The following is a 25,590-nucleotide window of genomic DNA, read 5'->3' on the forward strand; positions in this document are numbered from 1 at the left end:
TATATATATATATATATATATATAAATAAATTTTTTTTACATGTATATATATGTATCGATTTATGTATATGTATATATATATTTATATTTTGTTTCCTTAATTAACACAAACAAATCTTTTATCTAATCACCTAGGTTTTAAAGATCAAACACTCCTTTTCCTTTTTCAATGAGGGCCGTTATACCTTGAATGGTCGAGTCGGTCAAGACGGTGTCGAAACGAGGTCGAGACGGACGTTGACCATAAATGAAAAAAAAAAAACATAAGTATAAATGAATTCAATGGTTATATTAAATACTAATATTTCAAACATAAATATTTTAAAAATAAATATAAATATTTCGAACACAAATATTTTAAAATAAAATTGTTCACAAATAAGGTGATGTAGTGTTAGTTTAAATAATATATATATATTTTTCATAACGTTTTCTATGGTCATAATTTATCTTTAAGGGATACCATGAAAGTTGTTTTTCAAAAGTAATTTAAAATGGGCTTGGGATTTCAGTTTACACTAGAACAAGGCCAAACAAAAAGTCAACTTTTGACCTACGTTGACCAACTTTGACCTGCCTTTTAGCGTTGGCAGACTAATCATACGTTTTTGGGCAAAACGGGATGGGCTAGTTACCAGACTACCGCAACCGTCTTTTGCAACCATGTGAAAGATGGTGCCTTTTGATTTATCAACTCATTCATTCATTGTGGCTAAGTGGTGGTGACCTTTTCTAACCTTTTAATAGCAGAGTTGGTCCTGCTGTGGCTTTATATAGTGCAATAACTCTATATCCAAGCAAACAATAAATTCACAGGACAACATCGATTTACCAAAATCTGAGAAGTTTCATCAGAAAAAAATGACTGCTCTAAATTTTTGCAGGCAGAACAGTTCTATTTTAATAGGTAGATGTAGATCAATATGTGGCTATTTACATAGACCTGCAAGTTGGTGAACTATAAGTACATGTAAATCATTATATGGCTATTTTCACCTTACATCCTCCAATCTCAAATCAGCTGGTATAGACAATTAGTGCACTGGATGATCAAACCAATGTGGTATATCTATCTGTATGAACACAGCAAACAGGTAGAGGTTGGTGGGGTCAATAAACCTGTGTTGAGGCTCCTTGTGTTTTACATTCTTTGGCATAAAGACCAGTGCAGAGGGGTAAGTCTGTTGACCTTAACCATTCATCGGCTCCATGTAAAAAGGAGTGTATGGTGAACTTGTCAACATCTGTACTAGAATTGCTGTGATAACCAGCCCACTGAACCCTGTTTCTTGTATCTGCACCAGGCCCAAAGTTCATATATTCAATGTATTCCACGGTGTTGAGGTTGCTGTATTTATCCCATGCGCACCAACCTTGGGGATCAATAATGTCCCCTAGATAGCTCCTCATGACGATGGTTCTGGAATAGTTCCTCCATGGCCTACCAAGAAATGTTGAGAAATTAGCCCTTTCAGTAATCGAAAAATCTGGTGCAGCCATTACAGTGCAATCCTGTAATGATATGCCCGTGTTCTGGTTTGGATCTAATCTCCCTTGTGCGGTAATGACGTTTCTCTGACCTAGGATTGGCTTGCGGACGAGTATAAGACATCTTTCAAAGATAGCTGCTGCGTTACCAAAGATGAAATCAACGGTGCCGTGGATTGCACACTCACGATACAGCTGGCTAAGAGAGTGAGCGTAGAGGGTATCTTGATGGGAGATGAATTGGCAACGATAGAATGCAGCATCTGATGTCACTCTTACGGCTACTGCCTGATGCTTCTCCGGACCAGACGTGTTGATGATTGTTAGGTCTCTTGCCAAGAAATTATTCCCAATAACAGCTGCAACAGCAGGCAACAACCACAAGTACTTTTTCAATTCTCAAAATCATCATCATCATGTCTTTATCTAAAAAAATTAAAATTAAAAATCAAAAATAGGACTCCATTATTCCTACTGTACCACCACTTACTTAGGGTTGCGGAGGTGAAGGTTGTGTAGCCGTCGACAAAGTTTCTGGAGCCAGTGATGATTGTTGAGTTCATACCTTGTCCAAAGAGCATGATGTTAATCTTGTGTCTAGGAATCACCAAATTTTCATAGTAGATGCCAGCTTTTATTTGAATGACAAAGCGAGTACTAGTAGCAGGGGACGTACGGTTTGGGGCGGATGAAACCGCAGCGGCGATGGTGGTGAAATTACCCGTCCCATCTAAGGCTACAACGACTGTGGGATGGGGAGGTGTCTGCATGAGTATACGGTCGGCAGCGGTCATCCAAGATGGGACAAGATGATGATGATGATGATGATGATGATCTGGATGACGATCACCAAGACCAATTAGGAAGTCTTGTTGTTGTTGTTGCTTGGTAACAAGACGAGTAGTAGTGGCAGATGCTATGGTGTCTTCGATGTAGTTGACGATGGCCAAGCAGTTACTAATCATACGCATGATGGGCGTCAGAGATTTCTGCAGGTAACGGCCAAGACGACGACTGCGGTTTGTTTGGGGGATGTCGTCAGAGAAAGCTTCAATGCAGGTGTTTTCGTTAGTCATGGCGGCACTCAGAAGATTTTTGATGGCGGAATAAGAAGTAGAAGGTGTTGGTAGCAATGAAGAATTATTATTATTATTATTGTTAGATGAAGAAGAAGAAGAAGAAGAAGAAGAAGAAGAAGAAGAAGAAGAAGGGTGTAATAATAAGGGTTTGATAGATTCTTGGAGTTCATAAAGGGTTTGATCAAGCAATTCGATACAATTGTCAACCCAATTAGTGGTGGTGTTATTAGGTGTACTTTGTTGAGCCTGCATGATTCTTGAACGGGATTTAGTAACACGGTTAATGGTTTTGTGGATGGAGAATTGAAGGAGATGGCGTAGGGTTGAATGGTTGTTAGCTTCATCTTGTTGGTGGTAGTTAATAGTAGTAGGGATGTTGTTGTTGTTGTTGGTGGTAGTTAATAGTAGTAGGGTATGAAAACAGAGAGAAGGGTAGAGAGTGTTGGTGCAGGTGTTTTTGATAAACGGGTGTAAATGCTGATTTGGGGGAGGTGTGAATTGCGCCGCCGGCGATGTTGTATTTGAAAAAGGTGAAGGTGAAAGTGGATGTGAATGTGAATGTGAATGGTAGGAGAATAACAAGGGATAGAGAAGAACTATGAATGCTGCTGGGATAATTGTTGTCAAAACAAGTGACCAAGATAACAATGATGATCTTGATGATGATGATGATGATGATGATGACGACGAGGAGGAGGAGTAATTCTTGGAACAACACTCCATTCTTTTCTTTTATTTTCTGTTCGATGACGATGGTGAAATGCAATCTCTTTTATTTTCTTTATTTACAAAATAAAAATAATTTTTTATTTTTTTTCAAGTACTGCAGTATTGTGTTTTCATCCGGAACCAAAGTTAAAAACCCAAACAGCCCGGTAATGTAAGCAGTCTTACTGATAGGCCCATTAAAAGGTCCAATAACAAACCCTAGCAAAATCCTGTTTCCGTCAAACCCTAGCAAAATCGTGTTATCGAGTCGAGTGTGTGTTCGGAGAAGAAGAAGAATAGGGAAAGAAAGAAAGAAAGAAAGAAAGATGGGAAGAGAGGTGCAGCAGCAGCAGCAGCAGCAGACGGTGTCGTCTCAATCACAAATGTCATACACTGTCCAACAACTCGTTTCCGTCAATCCCTATAACCCTGACATACTTCCCGATCTCGAAAATTATGTTAACGAACAGGTATTGCTACCCCTTTATTATTTTTCGATTATTTTCTTTTTTTTATATTACATTACGCTACACTACTTGTTGTTGTAATACATACAAGACAAGATATGAATCAATTACATTCCTGCTACTCAATCAATCGGCGTCTTCAACCAATTAACTTTAATTTAGATATAAATATGACTTTATGATGATGATGATGCCTGTAGCACTATTATTTTCATAATTATACTACCGTCAGAATTTGGTGCTTATTGATTGATCATTCTTGTGCGTCTTTTCATATCTTATTTCACTTTTTCTTAAATATATACTACTTATTTTACATCTTACTTAACAAGCATTTTTGATTTTATTCAGGTTTCATCGCAGACCTACAGTTTAGATGCAAATCTTTGTCTTCTTCGTCTCTATCAGGTGCTTTGATTTCTCGTTTGCTTTCTTAATTTTATTTATTCATTTTTCATTTTTTTTTTCATTCTTCGATAAATAGTGAATTGTTACCCTATGTTTGTATGTCACATGTTCTACCATTATTTACAGTTTGAGCCAGAGAGGATGAGCCTTCAGATTGTCGCTCGCATTTTGATCAAGGTTCGTATGTCCTAATTTTTTAAGCTACTTTTAAAAACTTAAAATAATCGTTGAGGTATCCCACATTATGATTGTTGCTTAGGTAACAACCCCCTAAGCACAAGTCCTCCATCAAGTTTTAGATTGTTTTTATTGTCTTTTGTTTCCGAACCTTTATGTTTTAATCATTGTTCTTCTATCTTCATGTAGGCTCTTATGGCAATGCCTGCCCCAGACTTCAGCTTGTGTCTCTTTTTGATTCCAGAAAAAGTGGTACTTGTCTTTTCACAGTCATTGTGTACATGTTCTTTCTCATATATATTGTTGATTGAAAGCTGAGGTGTAATTTTGGATTAATAATTCCTCTCATTTTCTTTTTTCTAAATGTCAGCAAATGGATGAACAGTTAAAGACTCTCATCGTTCTCTCCCACTATTTGGAGGTAACTGTGTTATCTGTCATTATTGTGTTGTGATGGGTCTTTTAGACTCTTATAGTTGCTCTCTACTACTGCCTTTGGGTGTCTTTTGTATTTTTAGATCTGCTTTGATACTTCAACTGTCTGGGGTTGATATTATATACTGCCAAATTTCGTATGCAGACTGCTAATTTTCGTCTATTTTGGGATGAAGCAGCTAAAAGCCGCCATATTCTAGAAGTTGTGCCAGGTATGTAGGCATACATCAGTCAGTTGCTTCTGTAATGGTAGTAAGGCTTGTTATGAGCTATTAAATGTTTGAGTTTCGTTGTTTTCTTATATCCCACCTGCATAGAATGAGTATTGAGAGTTAAATAAATAGTAGTGTTCCACATACTATTGTTTTTTATGTGGCTACCTTGATAATGGATGTAAAGCTTGAGGTTAGCGCAGAATAATGACAGCTATGGAAATATTAACTGTGGTCTGTTGCTTTTAGTTGCACATAGCCATATGGTAGCATAACATGTGGGAGTACAACACTAAATGGTATAATGATTTTTGAAAATTGCTTGAGTGGAATATACCTATATGTTTGTCTTACACAGTTACTAATTACTAATAACAGTATGACCTATCAATTTACTAGAAAGTGAAGTTATATTATAATTATCATCAAGTATAATTATTAATTACTAAATGTATTGAATTCGGTCTCTAGTTAAAATACATTCACAACTTTACGCGTGAAGGGGCAATTTGGTTTATTACTCTACCTATTCTCACCAATTCCAGACTTCCTACTAGTTTCCAGACCACCCTTACGCCTCTCTATGTATCTTTTATATACAATAGCCACAACAGGCTTTCAGTTCTCTATATCACTTGATCTTGCAATATTAAAAAAATTCATGTCATTTTTCATTCTACTTTATTACAACAACAACAACAACAACAATACCCAATCCAACGAAAGTGGGGTATGGGGGAGGTGAGTGTAGACAATCATTCCTCGTACCCTAGATTAGAAGGAAGTCACTACTCCACCCGCGGGTATAGAACCCGCGCCTAGATAAGGTCGTCCCTCCCTCTACTCTAGCGCAAAAGAGATTGCTTCCTAAAGGACCTCCGGCCCGAAGAGCTCATAAGAACGAAATAGAGAGGGCAAATGATACGTACCTGTACGAGTAATGAGCGCCTAGCAAGAAGCAACCATACACAGTAACCATAAAGGGGACACATATAGCAGTAATGCACAGCAGTAGGGCAAAGAGCATGAATAAAATAGTGCACATAACCATATAATTTCAGGTAGACATATAGACAAACAAAATATATACATATACATATACATATATATATACATATATATATATATATATATACCCACCCACACAGACACACACACCGATATATATATACCACATGAAAGCATGAAAAAAAAAAAAAAAACTCATGCTTAAACATAAATACATATAGATACATTCGTAGATATATATACCTAGGTACAGATACAAGACAGACAAACATACATACACCAATACATGCACTTAGATACATATATAGATACAAACATATACATCGGTACATATATATAGCCTAAAAACATATACATAGATACAAAGGCATATAAACCATGTAGAGGGGTATAAATAGTGTGGTTATTGAATATCTGGTTATAGTTATTTATGTAGTTGTATAATAAAAGTAGCTAACACAATGAAAAAAAAAAAAAAAAAAAACCTACTCAATAATTCTAATTCTACTCCTCCACAGGCTCCTATCAGAAGTCATGTCCTCCGTCAGTAGGAGCTCTTTCATGTCAAGCTTCAATCTATCCTCCATCCTACGTCTAGGTCTACCCCTTCTCCTTACGCCGCCAACGGCGAGGGTCTCGACTCTCCTAACTGGGGCTAAAAGTGGGCGCCTCCTAACATGTCCAAACCATCTAAGTCGTCCTTCACTAAGTTTGTTGATGATGTTCCCAACTTCCAATTTCTCCATAAACACTCCATTTGGTATCATATCTAGCATGGTCTTACCACACGTCCATCTAAGCATCCTCATTTCTGCCACCTCCATCCTCCTCTCTCGGGCCTTCGTCATTGGCCAACACTCTAATCCGTACAACATGGCTGGTCTAATTGCCACCTTAAAGAATTTACCTTTCAGTTTAAGTGGGACCTTCTTGTCGCACAACACCCCTTTCGCAGCCCTCCACTTCAACCATCCTACTCGTATACGATGCGTCACATCTTCATCTATCCTTCCCGAAATGTGAAGCATCGAGCCTAAATATCTAAAGGACTCTTGCGGGGGTAGAATCTGATCCCCAATTCTGATATCCACTATATCGTCGTGTTCCTCTTCGCCCCCCTTGAAATCGCATCTAAGGTACTCCGATTTAAGTCTGCTAATCCGTAGGCCATTTGATTCTAAGGCGATCCTCCATTGCTCTAGCCTCCTGTTTCCGAAACTAATACAATATCGTCGGCGAAAATCAGGCACCATGAGATGTTGTCTTGTATCCTATGAGTCAACTCGTCTAGGATCAAAGCGAAAAGATAAGGGCTAAGGGCAGATCCCTGATGTAAACCAACCTCTACCGGGAAAAACTCTGTGTTTCCTACCGTCGTACGTACACGAGTCTTCGCCCCCTCGTACATATCTCTAATAGATCTTATATATCTACTTGGGACTCCCCTAGCATTAAGAGTCTTCCAAATCAGCTCACGCGGGACACAGTCATAAGCTTTTTCCAAGTCTAAGAACGCCATGTGTAGGTTCTTTTGCTTTTCCCTATACTTCTCCATAAGGCTTCTAACTATGTGAATCGCTTCCATCGACGAGCGTCCTGGCATGAAGCCGAATTGGTTCTCTGAAACCTTTGTCTCGCGTCTGAGCCTCGTCTCGATCACTCTTTCCCAAAGCTTCATAGTATGACTGAGTAACTTTATGCCTCTATAGTTACTACATAATTGCGCATCTCCCTTGTTCTTGTAAATGGGAATAACCTCACTGAGTCTCCATTCCATAGGCATATTTGCGCTTCTAAACGTCGTGTTGAAAAGGTTTGTCAACCATCTAACCCCGTCACCTCCTAGGCACTTCCACGCCTCAATCGGAATTTGGTCTGGTCCTACTGCTTTGTTTCTCCCCATCTTTCGTAGGGCCAATCTAACTTCCTCCTGATTAATCCTCGTGCAGAAACAGTTGTTTTGAAACTCCTGAACCTCGTGGGGTTCACCGTTCCGCTCTGGTCTTCCCCTACCGAAAAGGGATGCAAAATATTCTTCCCATCTTTTCCTAATAAGGTCTTCTCTCACTATACTTTGCCCTGCTACATCCTTGATATATTTGATGTTACCTAAGTCCCTCCTTCCTCGCTCCCTAGCTTTGGCTATCCTATATATGTCATTAGCTCCCTCTTTAGAGTCTAGTTTTCTATATAAGTCTTCATATGCTTTGTCTTTTGCAATTGCTACGGCCTTCTTAGCTTCTCTTTTAGCTTCTTTATATCTTTCTTCTACCCTAGTTCTCTCTTCAGGTGTCCCTTCTCCAAGAGTAATGAGCTCCCTAAACCTCGTCTGCTTTAACGCGACTTTCGATTGGACATCGTCACTAAGCCACCACGACTCTCTTCTACTCTTATGGGCTCTCGATGTCCCTATAGCCACTCCTAAGGTCTCTTTTGCCACATCTCTGATAGTGGACGCCATGCGATTCCATATCTGGTCTGCGTCCGTAGGGGCAACGTAATCCTCTTCTACACTCAATCTATTAACAACAATCGCTCTAAAAGTCTCCGCATTCGCTCCATAGAGGTTCTTCCAAAGGATTCTAAGTTGTACAGCCCTAGCCCTCCTGCCAACTCTTCCCCTAGTGACTAGGTCCATGACCAGCAATCTGTGCTGGGAGGAGCACGTCAAAGCTGGAAGGACCTTACAGTCCCTACATGTCCTAAGTTCCCCTTTACGAAGAAGCAAAAAGTCAATCTGGGTGCTGGGACCCCCGCTATGGAATGTGGCTAACTGAGCATCCCTCTTCTTGAAGAAAGAGTTTGCTACCACCAACTCGTGGGCAATGGCAAACTCAAGAATTGAGCGCCCCTCTTCATTTCTAGGACCAAACCCAAAGCCACCATGGGCTCCCTCATAACCTTCTGCCTCCACTCCTATATGTCCATTCAGATCACCACCTATAATCAGTCGATGGTCGGCTGGGCACCCCCTCACCACCTCATCTAACAATTTCCAAAAACTCTTCTTTTCCGCATCACCTAAACCCGCATGAGGTGCGTATGCACTAATGACCGTGAAAGTCTCCTCCTTAATAATTAAACTAACCGACATAATCCTATCGCTAAACCTGCCCACGTCAACAACGTTATCTTTATGTAGTTTTCCTTAAAAGATACCTACCCCGTTCCGTGCTATCCTAGAACCCGAGTACCACAACTTATAGTCCTGAATCTCTATCGCCTCTTCACCCTTCCATCTAGTCTCTTGAACACACACTATGTCTACCTTACTCTTAAGAAAGGTATCAACGAGCTCAATCCTCTTACCAGTCAAGGTTCCTATATTCCAACTACCCACTCTAATCCTACCAACGGTGGCTACCCTACAACCTCCTCTAACCCCTCTAGGCCTACCCGCCCCTAAAACAGGAGAACATGACCTCAAGTGACCATAACTATGCGAAGGATCTATTCTACTTTATTCTCACCTCTATTTGTTGTTTTTTATACTTGGGTGTTGTTTGTTTTTCAGATCTTATTATGTTTTATGTCTGACGTTTTTACTGCAAACTGTTTGTTTTTCTCAAGACTTAAAATAAAGTATTGTCTTGTTATCTCTACAAACTCGCAGACTTAGAAATAACTAATAAGTGCTACAAACATGATTAAGTTATTTTACAAACATAAAAACAAACCGAATATTCAGCATACAGACCTTTATTCCACATCTTCTTCACATACATTATCTTCAGACACCTTAGTATTTCCCAACAATATCGAAGTTATGTTGAAAGAATTACTTCTAAACGACTAAACTTTAAGTTCATATAAAAAGATAAAGATAATGGTATTGGGCTGATGCAACTTGTTACTTCTTAGGTAACAAGAAGCCAAAAACACCTAGGCAGCATCTAAATATCATCTAATGCTGTAGCCTTTGGTGCAATTATATTTTACGCTGTGTATAACTTAGTAAATCAACATGGAGCTTGATATTCTTTTACCTGCCTAACTAAATAACTAACAACTTACCCTTGTGTTGCTTATAATTCTGTTTCCATTTCTATCCATATTTTTTGAGTTGAATTTGTAAATTATATGATGAAACGAAGTTTTGTTTTAGACTGATAATTTGGTATTGATATACTTTGTTATGCTCTCATAAACTCATTAATGGTTAAAAGTCTTGGATTCAGGATTTGAGCAAGCAATTCAAGAATATGCGGTGCATGTCCTGTCACTGTCGTACCAAAAGGTCCGGATATCAGTTATTGCTGAGGTATTTTGTTTTCTTTTTTTCTTGCTCTCTCATTTCATTTTGTAAATCCCAAGTGATGGAGTTTTTTTTCCTGTAAATTCTTATCATTACAAAACACATGCTTGTGTTTGTGTCAATATGCTTTCTTATTTTATACTCATATTACTCTTAGCTTATAGTTGCTTTCGAGTGTTTTGTTACCCTTATTGTTGAATTCTTTAGTTGTTTGGCTTTTTAAGTTATGTAATCTGTCGTACTATCCCCTTACAGTCTTGATTGTATTATTAATATTACTCTTGCATCGAAGGGCACCATGCATGTTTCTCAATATTACTACATTTTTACACAGATAGATAGACGTTAGTTTTAAATGTTTAGCCCTACTTTTAGCAAGTAGGTTTAAGGTTGGGGTCTACAAAGGACCCAAGTACCAAAGAAAGGGCAAGACTATCTCTTTATTATATGTTCAATATAAAGGTGATAACCAAACGGCATGTGACCTAGCGGTATATGGGAGCCCATCAACCAACTAAGAGGTTGTGTGTTCAAGCCTTGTGGTAGGCATGTTTTTATATTTTTAGGATTCGCCACTGCTCGAACTATATATATATATATATATATATATATATATATATATATATATATATATATATATATATATATATAATCCCTAATATAAAACCAATCATTTATTGACCGGTTTTCTAGGTGTCATTAATCTGAAAGTATATTCTCGTGTACTATGGCATTCCGAAATTGGGATATGGTATTTAGACGGTTTGAATATTTAGTTTGTATGGGCCCGATGTGGCAAACTGTGTATGTATATGAATTTGAACTGGGTCACATGTTACAGATGATTTGTTTGTTGTTTTTCGTGATTGATGGTTTTTCATCTACTAATAATAATATGCTAGTGTGTGTAATGTCAATGTTTTTTATTGTATTGCTGGTGAGTGGAGACTAATGGGTGGTAGGAATTGTGTGTAAACAGGCTATTAATGTTGAGGGTCCGTCTTTGGATAATTTTCTTGAGCATCAAGTTGCAACTAATGGCTGGATCTTGGAGAAAGGCAAAGGAGGACAACTTGTTTCACTGCCTCAGAATGAGTTTAATCATCCTGAAATGAAGAGAAGTGCTGCTGACAGCATTCCGTTGGATCATATTACTCGCATTTTTCCTCTTCTTGGTTAATAATCGGAATCATCTTGATCGGAATCAACTTTCTACACAATGTCTGCAAAATTAATGTGATGCTTATGGGGACCCTTTTGAAAGAGTTTATTGTTTTATGATCAGATTATCATTTTGCTGTTGTACTTGGATCTTTTTGTGTCGTTATCATAGCCAATTAAAAAAAATATGACTGGGTATTAAGATTCAGGTGTCCTCAAAATAAACTAATAAGATATGGTAATGATCATCTATATATTTATTTTTAGGGCAAATTCCACAAAATGTAACTATTTTTTTCAAGTGGACTGATTATGAGAGGTTGATGATGATGATTAAGCAGTCCACGTTGGGTGATACTCATTTTTTTTTGATTAACTTTTGATAAAATAATCCTTTAAATTTTGTAAAGTAAAATAGGTTACCTAGAATAGGAAAACGACATAAATTTACCCTTATATTATAATATCTTCAAGTGAATCATTTCCGTGTCAAGATTGGGATCACACTTCACTCGTGTAAGTGCTTGTAGAATGATTGCATTAAATACAATTGTTTCGTTCATTTAGTGGTGTTTCGGAGATTTAACATTATTTCCAAAATGATCATGCCTTGCCAGTGTAGTGTCATCTAGGTTCTAGGCCCGTACTGGGACTTTCCTGACCAACAAACAGGGATTTGATTTGCTCCACTGTGGACCAACTTTTTTTTTTTTTTTTTTTTTTTTGGCAAAAAACGAAAACTATATAACCACTCTTTTTCTCCGAAAGTAGAAAAAGAAAAACAAAATACAAGAATCAAAATAAGGACGGGCTCGAGAACAGGAAACTAAACTAACGGATCACACCGTGAAACAACTAAGTAAGCCCGTGCCCAACTGAGATCCAAAAACAAACATGACATACACATGACTAATACGAAAATAAACGAAAATGAGATCTAACTAACAAAGAACACAAACTACCATCTAACAAACAAATCAATATTTAACTAATTCTACACAAGGTTCAATTCCTTTAATATACTACTCCGTACTATATTTAATCATATGTTTATCAATATTTAACTAATTCTAACTTTTTAACTATTATTATTGACAGGTTACTTCGTGAAAAATATGGCTTGACGTGAACACAAGTTTTTTATTTTTTGCATATTGTTTTTGACATCACTTGTGTATTTGGCTTAACTTGCACATTTTTTATATATTAAATGGTTATTGTTGTTTACTTATCTAGTGGCGGAGCTAGGATTTTTTTGACCGGGGCAAAAAATTTATTTTAACCGTAGCAATTTTTTTGGACAAAATATGTAGGTTTTGGGGTAAAAAATTGAGGTTTTTAGGCAAATTATGAAGGTTTTTGGACAAATTTTGAAGGTTTTTGGGCAAAAGTTGGAGAATTTAGGAAAAAATTTGAACGCTTTGGGGCAAAATATGTAGGTTTTGGGGCAAAAAAAAAATCCACCGGGGGCAAAGTCGAAAAACTCAAAACTTTTACACTGAAAAAAAAATTCACTGCGGGCGGGCGCCCCCCTCTGGCCCCATGTAGTTTCGCCTATGCTTATCTCAATATGACACTTTATTATGATCAGTGAATTGAGTTTCTTATAATTATCTAATTATCGAGTAAGCCACCCTCATCGTTAAATCCTGCTCCGCCCCTGACTGTGGTGTCTACGAACGAACTACTTAGAACTACTAACCTATTGAAAAGCTATCTTGGCTTTCTTCGTTTGCTCTTATTCCTTGTTTCTTCGTGTAATTTTTAGTTTTAGTTTGGATTAGTTCGTTTGTATGGTTTTTTCGGAACGTTAGGAAGGCTCATTTATATATAATTTTTGTTTAGATGATGTTTTCTAGGTGCGAGGTTTCCCGTATTCCCCCGTCCTTTTGTATTTTCTGTTGAGGGCATTTTCCAAAGAAATACGACCTTGGTTCTATACGAGTATCGTTATTTTCGCAAAAAAATGGTATTGGGATCAAGGTTTGGACACCTTACATTATGGTCGGGTCACATGGCCTGGTCATCACTTAATGGATCATTAGACAACTCCAAACATACAATCGAAGAAAATGGAAAGACAGACTAAATGGAGACTGGACGCTGGCATTCAATGACTTGGGTCCCACAATTATTCATGATATATTTCTTATTATACACAAAAAAAGTGCTCTGTGAAAACGGATAAGTGACAGTAGAAGTAGCACTTTTTCTTTTCTTTCTTATTCCTCTCATTCTGTCCTTACAATGATTGGGCTATAAATAAATTATGTAGTGTAATACAGAGACATGTGTTTCATTTTTGTACTCACGTCTCCTACATCCTGTATATCTAGAACATCAAAGAATACACCTTAGAGCAAACAAGGTTTTTCCTTTTCCTTTACAAAGAATAAAAATCACAAAAGTTACAAGTGTTTGCAAGTATATTTGGAATTCAAGAACTTTGTACAGATGTGATATCATCATCTACATATAATAATAGATCAGTTATAGCCTGTCTGTCTAACATGATTCAACCACAACATGAAGTCTACTTGTCTAACAGCTAAGTTTAGAGTAGAGGTCTTCCAGAGCAGCATACAATGGTTGAGCAGCCTTTGGTCTGTCGACGTTCCCAAGAAGTATGTCACCAGTTGTAAGATATGGATCACCATAAAACTGAAGATTAGCGTCCATTCTCGTTGCAACAACGTTCCCTTCCAGTGACACTCCAACAAATGCACCTGAACCCCCCACAATAATAATACCAAACAACACATTTTTAATAATTGTAATAGAAATAGACAGAAAGAAGATGCAATGATGACCTACTATAACTCTATGACCACCACCCTAATGCCATCAAGGGAGCAATAAGCCTCATCTTTTGAGATCACAATTTTGCCACAAAATGTGATTGAATCAAAACATGGATTTAACCACTAATACTAATACTATGATGTCTTGGATCAGGTCATGTAGCCACCTATGACTATCATCATATGCTTAACTCTTGTTTTCTAGTAAGAGTATCTTCAGGGATCAATTTAAAGACTTAATTCAGTTGGTAAAGGTTTTACTTGAACAAAAAGGGACACGTGAGGTGGGTAGCTGCATAACCTAAACTTCATATCACAACAATACCTATTCACTAATTCACCATCTCTTACGTTTTACAGTAGTTGCTAAAATCCTGGGCAGATAATAACAAAAGAATTACAAATACCTTTGCTACAACTATATGTGTAACAGACGCCCGAGCCTCTATCACCAGCTCGAAGATCAGCTTCGAGAACTCTCCCAATTGGTCCTGCTGCAGCACTGCAACCAGCTCCAAGAGAAAAATGCATGCGACTACAGAATGTTTTCACAGCTTTATAATCATGAAGCACAATTATGAAGTCCATAAGCTCACCTCCGACCTACAGAAGCAAGATATAATAATAATGATAATAATAATAATCTGTCTCAGCCTAAAACCCTTATATATATAAAAAAAAACCTTTACTAACACCAATAAAACAATTTTATTAAACTATTAACCAATCATATCCTTCTATCACTCGAAATTTTATTAACTAATCAAATTATAATATTCCAATAATTTCGAAGTTGACAGTTTAAAATGAGGTCTAAATTTAACATGCATTATTAGTTGTAAAGACGGTAAAATAATGAACTATAAAGTATGGTTCAGTCTCTAGCAGAATAAAATTCATGAGTTGAACCTCAATAATACAATATACAATATTCATATAGTGGAAGATCAAAACAAAATAATTATCTCAAATATGTTTTTCTTTTTCTTCTAACAAGTATTACTATCTCATTTATATGAAGTAAAAGAATCGGGCCAGCTAAAAATTATATCATACACATATCTTTGAAAAAATACCAATAAATATATTATTATATACATAACAATAAGTCATATTAACCTAATGATGTAGATTCTAACAATTAACAACAATTCATACTAATTGTATTGAAAATATAAATTTTTTATCTTACACGATCCTTGTCGTCAAGGGTTTTAAAAGTTATAGTGGAATGATACTATCAAGTAACAGAGCAAGAGTGCTGCTAATGATTTTAATATACTGAAACCACATGCAGTCATGCACATCAAAAACAAATCTGGTTAATGAGAGCCACTAAGTAATGGAGCAACAATGCATAGACCACATGTATCTAGATTCTTAACTGTTATCCAATATCAAACTTTTGTGTTCTCAAAAAACATACTGCAAGAACACATGCACTACACAGGCACCAAATTGTCTAGAAAAGAAACAAAAATTACCAACATAATTGTTGATAATAATATGGCACTTGGTAGTTATACCTGAGGACCCCATCCGAGACCAGCTGAAATTATTGCAGATGGTGCAGACCACGAACCATCTTCCCTTCGTGCCATGACCAAACCAGTACCAAGCTTGTATGTAAGTAGCATACCGCCTTTAGCAACGGTTAAAATAGCGAGACCTTTAGCTCCTTTTATAACTGTGGCAGGAATAGACCTTTCAGGATTCAACCTGGAAACCTGGCCAAATCATAACAATTGGTTGGTACGTAGTGAAACATTGTATATATTTTATTTATGGACACACACATATACATATAGGAAAGGATTCACATTAGGTAATAGGTCTAGTACCTGAGAGTAATTCCTCAAGGTATTAGAAGATTTATATATTTCATGTTCCATAGACAAACCAAATGGAAGATTTAACCATCCCCTTGTGCAAGTCCAATCCATGACATCATGTTTCGCGACCTGTACAGCATTGCTGATGGAATTGATCAACACACATTGCAAAGGGTCTAGCATATCATAGCAGGTATCACACACCCTTTGTGGATTCCTCTCTCTAAACTTAATAGGTAACAAGCATCTTCCCTTTGAACAGGCCCTACAAAATATCCCTCCACAGAATCGGCAATGATGTCTACCACGAGTGAGAGCAGTGAAGGGAGAATTGCACTGCATACAAATTGAAGTAGAGCTGTCCCTAACCCACTCTGGTGGCTCGGCATCTAACACTTGTTTGTATGTATTATAATTATAATTATAATCAGTTTCGCTTTGTTCAACTAGTGGCGGGGCACTGGGAATGTAGACAGATGGGTGCAAATAAGTATCTCCGTCCTTGGCACATCCAATAAACTCAACGTCTGAACCAGGAACTTGTAAAAAAGCATCTTCCTTGTTACGACCCGTGACAATTGCCATTATCCCGCCCAATACATTTTTCAAATTCACCTCAGGAGGAGCATCTTGCCTAATAGAGTTGGAATGCACATGACCAGAGTCATAATCACCATCAACAAAATCTTCAAACTCATTATAGTCATCAAGCACGTAATTGTTATTCTCCATGTCCATAACCGCAAGTGAAAACCGGGAGACTTATTGTTTATATGTACTTATATATAATAATAACGAATCTTGTATCTAAAATGTAACGAAGCAAGCTGCATCACAGATACATAATCTCAACTCTTTTGCTGTGTTGTCTAATAAACTACTAATGCATGGTAAAAGGAATAATGTAAACTGCGCAAAGTACAGCTAAAGTTTCTAGTTCATTTGACCTTTAACACAGCTACACACACAAACTAGTTATGAAATTCAAGCTATCTTAAAAAATAAACCTCAAACTTGATTATTGACTATAGTTTTTGAAAATATTTAATATGTGCGTGCCCTCATGATAAATTAACTTAACAGAGCGTTGAGTCATCCTCCAAGACTCAACCAGATCCAATCCAATCAAAGAATATTCAATTAAAATTAGTACTATGCCTATTTTTTTACAGTATATAAATAAATGGATTTATAACAAGTTCACAAGTCACGAGAGCACTATTTGCATACCTAGGAAGAGCGTTTAATAGCCCCAAGGAAAAACCAATTCATACATCATCTTCTATACAGTAATCGCAAAGATCGGGGAAAAAAAACAAACCTATAATCGCAAGCATACAACTTTTGCTTCTTCTCCGTAAATGTTTAATATTTTCTGTTGGACTGAAATTACAGAAATTTCAAATATTAAGGTTTCGTTATTTATGCAGCAGATAAACATGAATAAATAATCATATAGAGACAGAAGATTTATTATCTACCTTGGGAAATTTAGAGAGGGGGCATAGGTTTAGTGATTTCTTAAAACGATAGACCTCCCAGATTCTTCGATTCTCCTTGGGGGATTTATTTTTTGTTTCCCTTTCTTTTTCAGTTAATTTAGAAACCCGCAAAATTACGGTTTGGTTAAATGAAACATTTTAATGATATATTTTAGGAGAATTAAGTGAATGTAATGCTAAAGTAATGATATATTTTAGGAGAATTAAGTGAATGTAATGCTAAAGTCGTTTAGTTTAATGGCCCGTAAAATCACGGATTCCGACTAAGAAACTTGTCGTTGTTTTTATAATTATATAGAGACATATATTTTCGCATATGTGATTGGGAATTTGGGATAACTACTGGAGTATTAAATAAAAAGATGGGACTTAAATTTTGAAGTCATTATTTTCAAAATTAACGCCAAATTCATAAAAATGGAACCTTAATTTTGAATGTTCGTACAGCTACATATGAACAACAACAATTTTAATTATACATTCATATGTACACAACAATCATAAAAAATTAATAAGAATGCAACCTTTATATGATCATATTGACTACTCTGATGCATATACACATGCTTTCAATCGAATCAATGCAGAAGTTGTAATGGATATAGAGTATTATAAAGAAGGTGATTCAGATTCAGATGAAAAAGAAGAGGCGTGCTTGAGGATGAAAGAAGAGGTGTGTGTTTTTAGATATCAACAAAACTCTAATTTGGAACGGATATAGATACGAGTATAATTTTGTAACTTTAGGTTTAATTATTTTAAATAAAAGTAATTAATTTTTATGACATCATCAAGATGTTCCCAAATTTTTCCTTTTTATTTTTAATTTTTTCTTATAAAGGAGAATAACTTAATAATGACATCATCATTTTCATTTATCCCGACTAAATTAAGTACATATTGAATATGTTTGTAAAAATAACGAGAAGTTTCTTAGTCGAAATCTGTGGTTCCACGGGTCATTAAAGTAAATACCTTTAACATCTACATTCAATTAATACATAAAAGCCTACATTGTACTACTTCTCGCTCTTCCGTGTTCCGCCATGTGTGATAAAAAAACTTGAGTGTGTAAGACGTTCTTTTTTTGAGGCGGGTCGGGAAATAATCATAAAATTGCTTGGGTTAAATGGGATACGACCCTTCTTCCTTTTGAGAAAGGAGGGTTAAATATTGGTTCTTTAAAAAGTAAAAATTTGGCTTTGATTGGCAAGTGATTGTGGAGGTTTAAAACCGAAACTAACTCCTTGTGGGTAAAAGTCATTTCGAGTATTTATGGTCATACGGGGGTCTTTGTGTTGAAAACCTCAATACAAAGTTCCCTTATACTTTGGTTTGGTCCAACATTGTAAAAACGGGAAACAACATTGATTCACTTGGTGTGGTATTTAGAAGCTCATTTGTCAAACAAATTGGTGATGGAGCTTCTACGTCTTTTTGGAATGATGTTTGGCTTGGTTCTACTTCTTTGAAAAACAGGTTCAAGAGACTTTCATACTTAGAGAATGATGAGGCTGCTAAAGTGTGCGATATGGTGGTTTGGGATGGATCGAATTGGGTGGGGAATTGGAATTGGGCTCGTGATGTTATGGGAAGCGCAAAGGGTGAGTTGGACGAGCTTTTTGGGCTATTATCAAGTGTGAAGATCAGCCCAGATTCACATGTGAAAAAAAAGCCTAAAATATAAAATGTAACATATTATAGATGAAGTGTATGTATTAGAAGAATCTAATCTTATAAATGTTGAATGAAAAGTAAAAGTATATAAAGAGAAGGGTATGATAAACTATCCCATTACTCTAACAACCATCTTGACATGTTTGGTTGATCAAAAAACTACCATTTATGTAAAGTTTGAAACAAAAATGTCTATATTTTTGCCATCCATTATCATCAGTTCATTAATATTATTACAATTGCATACAATTCCATTACATTACAATTACAATTACAATGTGTGTAATATTAAAAGCAAAACTTTGATGAAATATACACCTCAATGACCCGTAGAATCACGAGTTTGTTTAAACGAAACAGTTTAATGATATGTTTGAGGTATTAAGTGAACGTAAATGTTAAAGTCATTTAGTTTAATGACCTGTGGAACCACATATTCCGACTAAGAAACTTGTCGTTGTTTTTACAAACATATTGATATACTTAACTTAGTCAAAATAAATGAACTACATTTATTCTCCCACCACTTTCTTCCAATTTTCATCACAATTATTATTTTTTCTTGTCATAAAAGTTATGGAGTGCATTACAATATTTTATTGAGACATGTATTTCACATACATATGTAACGTAATTAATCACGTGAAGAAAATCTATATTTGAATAATAATAATAATACTCCATCCGTCCCACTACAAGTGTCCACTTACTTAATTTTTGCACAAAGTTTTAAAAAATTCCACCAACTTTATTCTCCACCAATCAGAAATCTTCTCTCTCGAGAATAAACTCTTCTAATTTGTTGAAACATCAAGTGGATACTTGAAATGAGGCAACCTACAATAGAAATGTGGATACTTAAAATGAGACGGATGTAGTAATAAAGTTTGCTCTAAAATTGAGTATTTATATTTTTAATAATTATTATTAGTAATAACAAATGTATTTTTAATTTTTTTTTAAAACAACAAAAATACAATTATTATATAAAAATTGTACAAAATGCTTTAAACTTTGTACATGTGTTCATGATGTGTTTTGTAAAAAAATATATAAAATTCAACCCCTATATACAAATTTCGATGATTAAAATATAATAGGTGGTTCGGCTGCCACGCTGGCCGATGATTCGGCTCCCACAAAGTAAAACGTTATTATTAAATTTTAGGTCATCTTTATTTTGTTCATGTTAGGTCCACCCCACTCCATATTTAAATATTAATATTATAATAATAATAATAATTATAATAATAATAAATAATAATAATAATAATATTTGCTTAAAAATTGAGTATTTATATTTTTAATAATTATTATTATTAATAAAAAATGCCTTTTGATTTTTTTTTTTAAAATTAAAATACAATTAGTATATGAAAGTTTTACAATATGCTTTAAAATTTGTACATTTGTTCATTGAGTGTTTTGTAGAAAATTGTACAATTTGTTTTAAAGATTGTACATATGATCATGTGAGTGTTTTATTATAAGGTTGTACATAATGCTTCAAATATTGTACATATGATCATGAGAGTGTTTTACTATAAAGTTGTACATAATGTTTTAATATTGTACGTATGGTCGGAGATGTGTTATCTTAATGTTATACATAATGCTTCATATATTACACAATTAACGTATATATTACACAATTATTTTAGAAGACAATTTTGAGAGAGAAAAAGATTCGATGAATGAAGAGAGTTTGTTAGGGTTGAGTATTTAAGGGGGATGGATTATTGGTTGATAATATTATTTCCATATTAGCAGGTGTAATTTAATGATATTTACGACCACTCTTTGCGACGTTTTTTTTTTCCTAATTAGAAAAATGATACTTAATGACATCACGTATTTGTGTATAAGGGCTCCACGTGTTATGAGCCTGTTCGTCGCACGAAAGTTGTAATTTGGTATTTTCGCAAATATAAATAGCGCGCTTTGAGCATGTGCGTTGCATGACTGTTAATGAGCGAAAAAAATTATACATGTAATGGTATCAAATGGTTAGGGTATTTAAAAATTGTTGACTGCATTTCAAAAACATTAATATTATCATCCAATATTATATATATGTTGTGATGCCCCGTACAAAATCAATGTGTATTAATCATCAACAACAGGTCCATTACACGGTATAATACTACATGCTGTTTCAAAACAAGTTTTGCATTCATTAAAGGGTAACGTTTTTACCAAAGTCAAATGTTTTACAAAGGATAACGTGCTTCTATGAATAGAAAGCATTAGTATGTGACACAAAGGTCATTACAAAGCCATTGTTCAAATGTAGCATAAGTTGTGAATGCAAAGTAAAAGTTCCATGATTGAGACATCTCTAAACAATGCAGCAGTAGTCTACACAGTGAGTCTGTAACAGCAAGTCTTTAACATTAAGACTATAACAGCAAGTCTAACAGCAACGTTTAAGCACCTGAGAAATACATGTTTAAAAATGTCAATACGAATGTTGGTGAGCTATAGTTTGTTTGTAATCAGTAATGTAATGTAGACCACGAGATTTCAGTGCTTCAAGCAGCATTTCAAATCAGTATTTCAAATTAGCAAATCAAAACAGTATGATAAAGTATGTGTTTATCCGTGGGCACCCGGTAACTAACTTAACGTAATATTACCCTCTAAAAGTACACTTGGCGAGTGCGTATGTTCTCGAAGTATTAAACACCCGTTAAAGGCTAGCGCGACTAGCCCGAGTGGGGATGTCAAACCCTATGGATCCATATCTAATATTCGCGTTCACCGGTTCAAAAACCAATGACTAAACGTTACCGTGTTAAGGGGAATCTTTGTGCCGTTATATCACCCACACATATATAAAGTTTAAGTACTCGTGTCTAGTATGTAAAACATAAAAAGCGCATGTATTCTCATTCTCAAAAATAGTTAAAGTAAAAAGGGGAAGCTATAACTCACAGTGAAAGTGCAGTAAAGTCGATACGAAAAAGTAGGCAAGCAGTAAGTCAGTCCGAAAGGTCCTCAACCTAGGCCAAAGGTTACTAAGTCAGTAAATTATCCCAAAAGGTTTAAAAGTGAGTAAATTAAGTCTTAAGTATCATCATCATCATCATCATCACCATCGTACGTAGAAAGTAAAGTAAGTTTTCAATCAAGAATAGAGATCGAAACAAAGGCTGCCTTCGTTCAGCTGCTACGACCTCTATACAAACTGAAATGAAGCGCGGTCAGTGGCCAAGGCTCTGTATGTGAGTCCTTTTACCGCTATCCAATTTTCAGGATCCTAACTCGATGTCGTTTGACCGTGGCGACGGTTCAAGCGCGAGTAGGTCAGAAATTTCAGCACGTCGTTACAAAGGCGTAGTGATTTTCGGAAGGCTATAATCCTAAACCGTATATCGGATTTAGGCGAGTCTTAAACGAAAAGTCATCTACTCGAACCGAACTATCTGGAAATTAACTTTTTCAGAAGTCCAGGAGTCTGATCAGACCCTGAAAAACAGAAAACAAGTGCTCCGGCGGGTTTCTTGGTGTTTGATGCTCATCACAGTTCTCATCCTTGATGCGTATAAGCCTCAAGTGTACAACTCTTGATGTTTTAATGTAACAGACTGAAACCCGGGCTAGTTGTAAGTTGCCTATTTTGCCCTTAGGGTTTGTGCTTAGTCTTAAGTGCTTTTATTTTAATTATTTTATTAGTGTTTTATTATAATTTTGTTGTGACCAGTTTGTGACAAGGGTCCCAGAACATGTTTGTTTATTTTATTTGGACCTCGTTTGGGTTACCTAATCTTGTGCGATAGATATTAGATAACTGATAAATACCTGTGTGTTGTGAGGTATGGGTTTTAGCCCCACTTAAGTGACTATGCCAGCTGATTCTTCTCATTTCTTCCTTCCAGACACTTCTCACACACACACACACACTTGTACCTAACCATCTCAAACCCTAATCTCCAAATCTTGTTATTGATCCTTGTTTTTGTTGGAAATCAGTAGCAAGTGATTTCTTGAGTCTAAACAAGGTGAGAATCGTTTGATTTCGTGTTCAAATATGTGTTAATTTGGGGTTTTTGGTTAGTTTTTGTTAAAATGGGTTTTTGTGTCAAATTGGTATAAATTGATGTTTTTTGGACTCAAAATTTGTGGGTTTATGTTTATAAATGTTTAGTGTAAAAGATGTAACCTGTTTCAGGGTCAAAAAATGAGTCCAAAGTCGAGATTTGGTGATTTTGGGTTGAAACCGGTCACTTTGCTGCTGTTGCAGCTGATGAACTACCTTCGGCCGATGGTCGTTGACCATCGACCGATGGTGAGGGTCGATCGACCGGTGGACAAGACCATAGACCGATGGTTTGAGAGTTTGACCAGCGGATGTAATTTTGACGATCGGCCGATTGGGGGAGACCATCGACCGATTGTGTGTTGACGATCGGCCAATGGATGGTACCATCGACCGATCAGACAGTGAAAATTTTACTAAGTGTTGATTTATAGCTGTTATGCTGCCCGTTTGTATTTTGAAAGTGTTAAGCATGAAAATTTTAGCGGACGCATTTTTTTTACTAATTTGCTATAATTCGCTGTCAGTGTGTCTAATCTTGATGGGAACACTATTCTAACTTGGTTTTTGTTATTCTCAGGAGAAAAGAACAAGGAGGAAGCTCAGAAATAATAACTGAGCAGTTGCTGGCAATTGGTGAGTGGGTCTATCTCCGGATAGAGTTTAAGTAGCATATCATGCTACTGTGGTTGTCTCTTTTACCATGCATAGTGTAGAAATTGCCATGTTAGAATAATATAGTATGCCTGAAGTTGTATGTGAATTATGTGTACACTGTGTGAATGGCACCAGTCGGGCTTAGGGAGACTGAGGACTCGAGACTGTGCTTAGGTGAGGTTAGAGTCCGTATGAGGTCAACCGTGCCTAGGGGAGGTTGGGTCCATAGGCTACTAATTGTGAAGTATAGTGTGAACGATGCACCCCCTGCATCTGGATAACTATACTGTGAAATTGAGTAGCAGGGACTATCGGTAGACTCAGACCCGATCAGCTGGGAGTCGTGTGCTCGTACAAGCTGCCGATCCTCGTATTGTCTTATTGTTTGCTAGTTGGTAGTTAGCAAGTGTTGTTGTTAGTATATAGCTTGTGGGTGGCTGGAGCTATATCTGTTAGATAGATTCCATTCACTTAGCGGTGCGCTAATCCCCCACATATTCTCCCCTTACAGGTTTAGGTACTGCTAGTCGGGATGGGTGAAATGTCCCGTTCTTATTGATTAAAAACGTTCCATATTAATTGATTTCGTTGCGAGGTTTTGACCTCTATATGAGACGTTTTTCAAAGACTGCATTCATTTTAAAACAAACCATAACCTTTATTTCATCAATAAAGGTTTAAAAAACTTTACGTAGATTATCAACTAATGATAATCTAAAATATCCTGTTTACACACGACCATTACATAATGGTTTACAATACAAATATGTTACAACAAAATAAGTTTCTTGAATGCAGTTTTTACACAATATCATAGACTCCAAATCTCTTCCTTATTTAAGTATGCGACAGCGGAAGCTCTTAATAATCACCTGAGAATAAACATGCTTAAAACGTCAACAAAAATGTTGGTGAGTTATAGGTTTAACCTATATATATCAAATCATAATAATAGACCACAAGATTTCATATTTCAATACACATCCCATACATAGAGATAAAAATCATTCATATGGTGAACACCTGGTAACCGACATTAACAAGATGCATATATAAGAATATCCCCATCATTCCGGGACACCCTTCGGATATGATATAAATTTCGAAGTACTAAAGTATCCGGTACTTTGGATGGGGTTTGTTAAGCCCAATAGATCTATCTTTAGGATTCGCGTCAATTAGGGTGTCTGTTCCCTAATTCTTAGATTACCAGACTTAATAAAAAGGGGCATATTCGATTTCGATAATTCAACCATAGAATGTAGTTTCACGTACTTGTGTCTATTTTGTAAATCATTTATAAAACCTGCATGTATTCTCATCCCAAAAATATTAGATTTTAAAAGTGGGACTATAACTCACTTTCACAGATTTTTACTTCGTCGGGAAGTAAGACTTGGCCACTGGTTGATTCACGAACCTATAACAATATATACATATATATCAAAGTATGTTCAAAATATATTTACAACACTTTTAATATATTTTGATGTTTTAAGTTTATTAAGTCAGCTGTCCTCGTTAGTTGAAATGTCCCGTTCTTATTGATTAAAAACGTTCCATATTAATTGATTTCGTTGCGAGGTTTTGACCTCTATATGAGACGTTTTTCAAAGACTGCATTCATTTTTAAAACAAACCATAACCTTTATTTCATCAATAAAGGTTTAAAAAACTTTACGTA

The 25,590-nt window shown here is 36.0% G+C and overlaps 3 protein-coding genes across 5 annotated transcripts; 1 reads left to right on the forward strand and 2 right to left on the reverse strand.

Moving 5' to 3' along the window:
- Positions 1–1,110: 1,110 nt before the first annotated feature.
- Positions 1,111–3,290, reverse strand: LOC139871518 (probable pectinesterase/pectinesterase inhibitor 40). The gene is made up of 3 exons (XM_071859217.1): positions 2,707–3,290; positions 1,979–2,610; positions 1,111–1,847 (listed from the first exon to the last, which is right to left on the reverse strand). The coding sequence occupies exons 1-3, from the start codon at positions 3,288–3,290 to the stop codon at positions 1,111–1,113; spliced, it is 1,953 nt and encodes a 650-aa protein (XP_071715318.1).
- A 311-nt stretch (positions 3,291–3,601) lies between these two features.
- LOC139872684 (eukaryotic translation initiation factor 3 subunit K) lies at positions 3,602–11,540 on the forward strand. The gene is made up of 8 exons (XM_071860614.1): positions 3,602–3,745; positions 4,094–4,150; positions 4,277–4,327; positions 4,517–4,579; positions 4,698–4,748; positions 4,908–4,974; positions 10,161–10,243; positions 11,217–11,540. The coding sequence occupies exons 1-8, from the start codon at positions 3,602–3,604 to the stop codon at positions 11,415–11,417; spliced, it is 717 nt and encodes a 238-aa protein (XP_071716715.1). The 3' UTR covers positions 11,418–11,540.
- Positions 11,541–13,734: 2,194 nt separating this feature from the next.
- On the reverse strand, positions 13,735–17,639 carry LOC139872585 (uncharacterized). Of its 3 annotated transcripts, none has more exons than XM_071860495.1 (6): positions 17,513–17,639; positions 17,353–17,414; positions 16,041–16,665; positions 15,726–15,926; positions 14,607–14,802; positions 13,735–14,124 (listed from the first exon to the last, which is right to left on the reverse strand). In XM_071860495.1, exons 3-6 carry the CDS (start codon positions 16,614–16,616, stop codon positions 13,940–13,942), a joined length of 1,158 nt encoding a protein of 385 aa, XP_071716596.1. In that variant the 5' UTR covers positions 16,617–16,665; positions 17,353–17,414; positions 17,513–17,639; the 3' UTR covers positions 13,735–13,939. The 3 variants fall into 3 exon arrangements, with proteins under 3 accessions (XP_071716596.1, XP_071716595.1, XP_071716594.1); XM_071860494.1 differs by having other exon boundaries at positions 16,041–16,838; XM_071860493.1 differs by having other exon boundaries at positions 16,041–16,858.
- Between the last annotated feature and the right edge of the window lie 7,951 nt (positions 17,640–25,590).

This window comes from Rutidosis leptorrhynchoides, chromosome 10, assembly GCF_046630445.1.
Source record: "Rutidosis leptorrhynchoides isolate AG116_Rl617_1_P2 chromosome 10, CSIRO_AGI_Rlap_v1, whole genome shotgun sequence".
NCBI classification, from domain to species: domain Eukaryota; kingdom Viridiplantae; phylum Streptophyta; class Magnoliopsida; order Asterales; family Asteraceae; genus Rutidosis; species Rutidosis leptorrhynchoides.

What these genes read in the sequence shown, in the direction of transcription:
- LOC139871518 (XM_071859217.1), bottom strand. Translation starts at nt 3,290, where the DNA reads ATGGAGTGTTGTTCCAAGAATTACTCCTCCTCCTCGTCGTCATCATCA. An exon ending in GAATCTATCAAACCCTTATT is followed by an intron (nt 2,611 to 2,706) that starts ATTACACCCTTC and finishes ATTGCTACCAAC; the next exon opens with ACCTTCTACTTCTTATTCCG. An exon ending in CTTCACCTCCGCAACCCTAA is followed by an intron (nt 1,848 to 1,978) that starts GTAAGTGGTGGT and finishes CTGCTGTTGCAG; the next exon opens with CTGTTATTGGGAATAATTTC.
- LOC139872684 (XM_071860614.1), top strand. Translation starts at nt 3,602, where the DNA reads ATGGGAAGAGAGGTGCAGCAGCAGCAGCAGCAGCAGACGGTGTCGTCT. An exon ending in AAAATTATGTTAACGAACAG is followed by an intron (nt 3,746 to 4,093) that starts GTATTGCTACCC and finishes GATTTTATTCAG; the next exon opens with GTTTCATCGCAGACCTACAG. An exon ending in TCGCTCGCATTTTGATCAAG is followed by an intron (nt 4,328 to 4,516) that starts GTTCGTATGTCC and finishes ATCTTCATGTAG; the next exon opens with GCTCTTATGGCAATGCCTGC.
- LOC139872585 (XM_071860494.1), bottom strand. Translation starts at nt 16,769, where the DNA reads ATGGACATGGAGAATAACAATTACGTGCTTGATGACTATAATGAGTTT. An exon ending in CCTTGAGGAATTACTCTCAG is followed by an intron (nt 15,927 to 16,040) that starts GTACTAGACCTA and finishes TGATTTGGCCAG; the next exon opens with GTTTCCAGGTTGAATCCTGA. An exon ending in CACATATAGTTGTAGCAAAG is followed by an intron (nt 14,125 to 14,606) that starts GTATTTGTAATT and finishes TGGGGGGTTCAG; the next exon opens with GTGCATTTGTTGGAGTGTCA.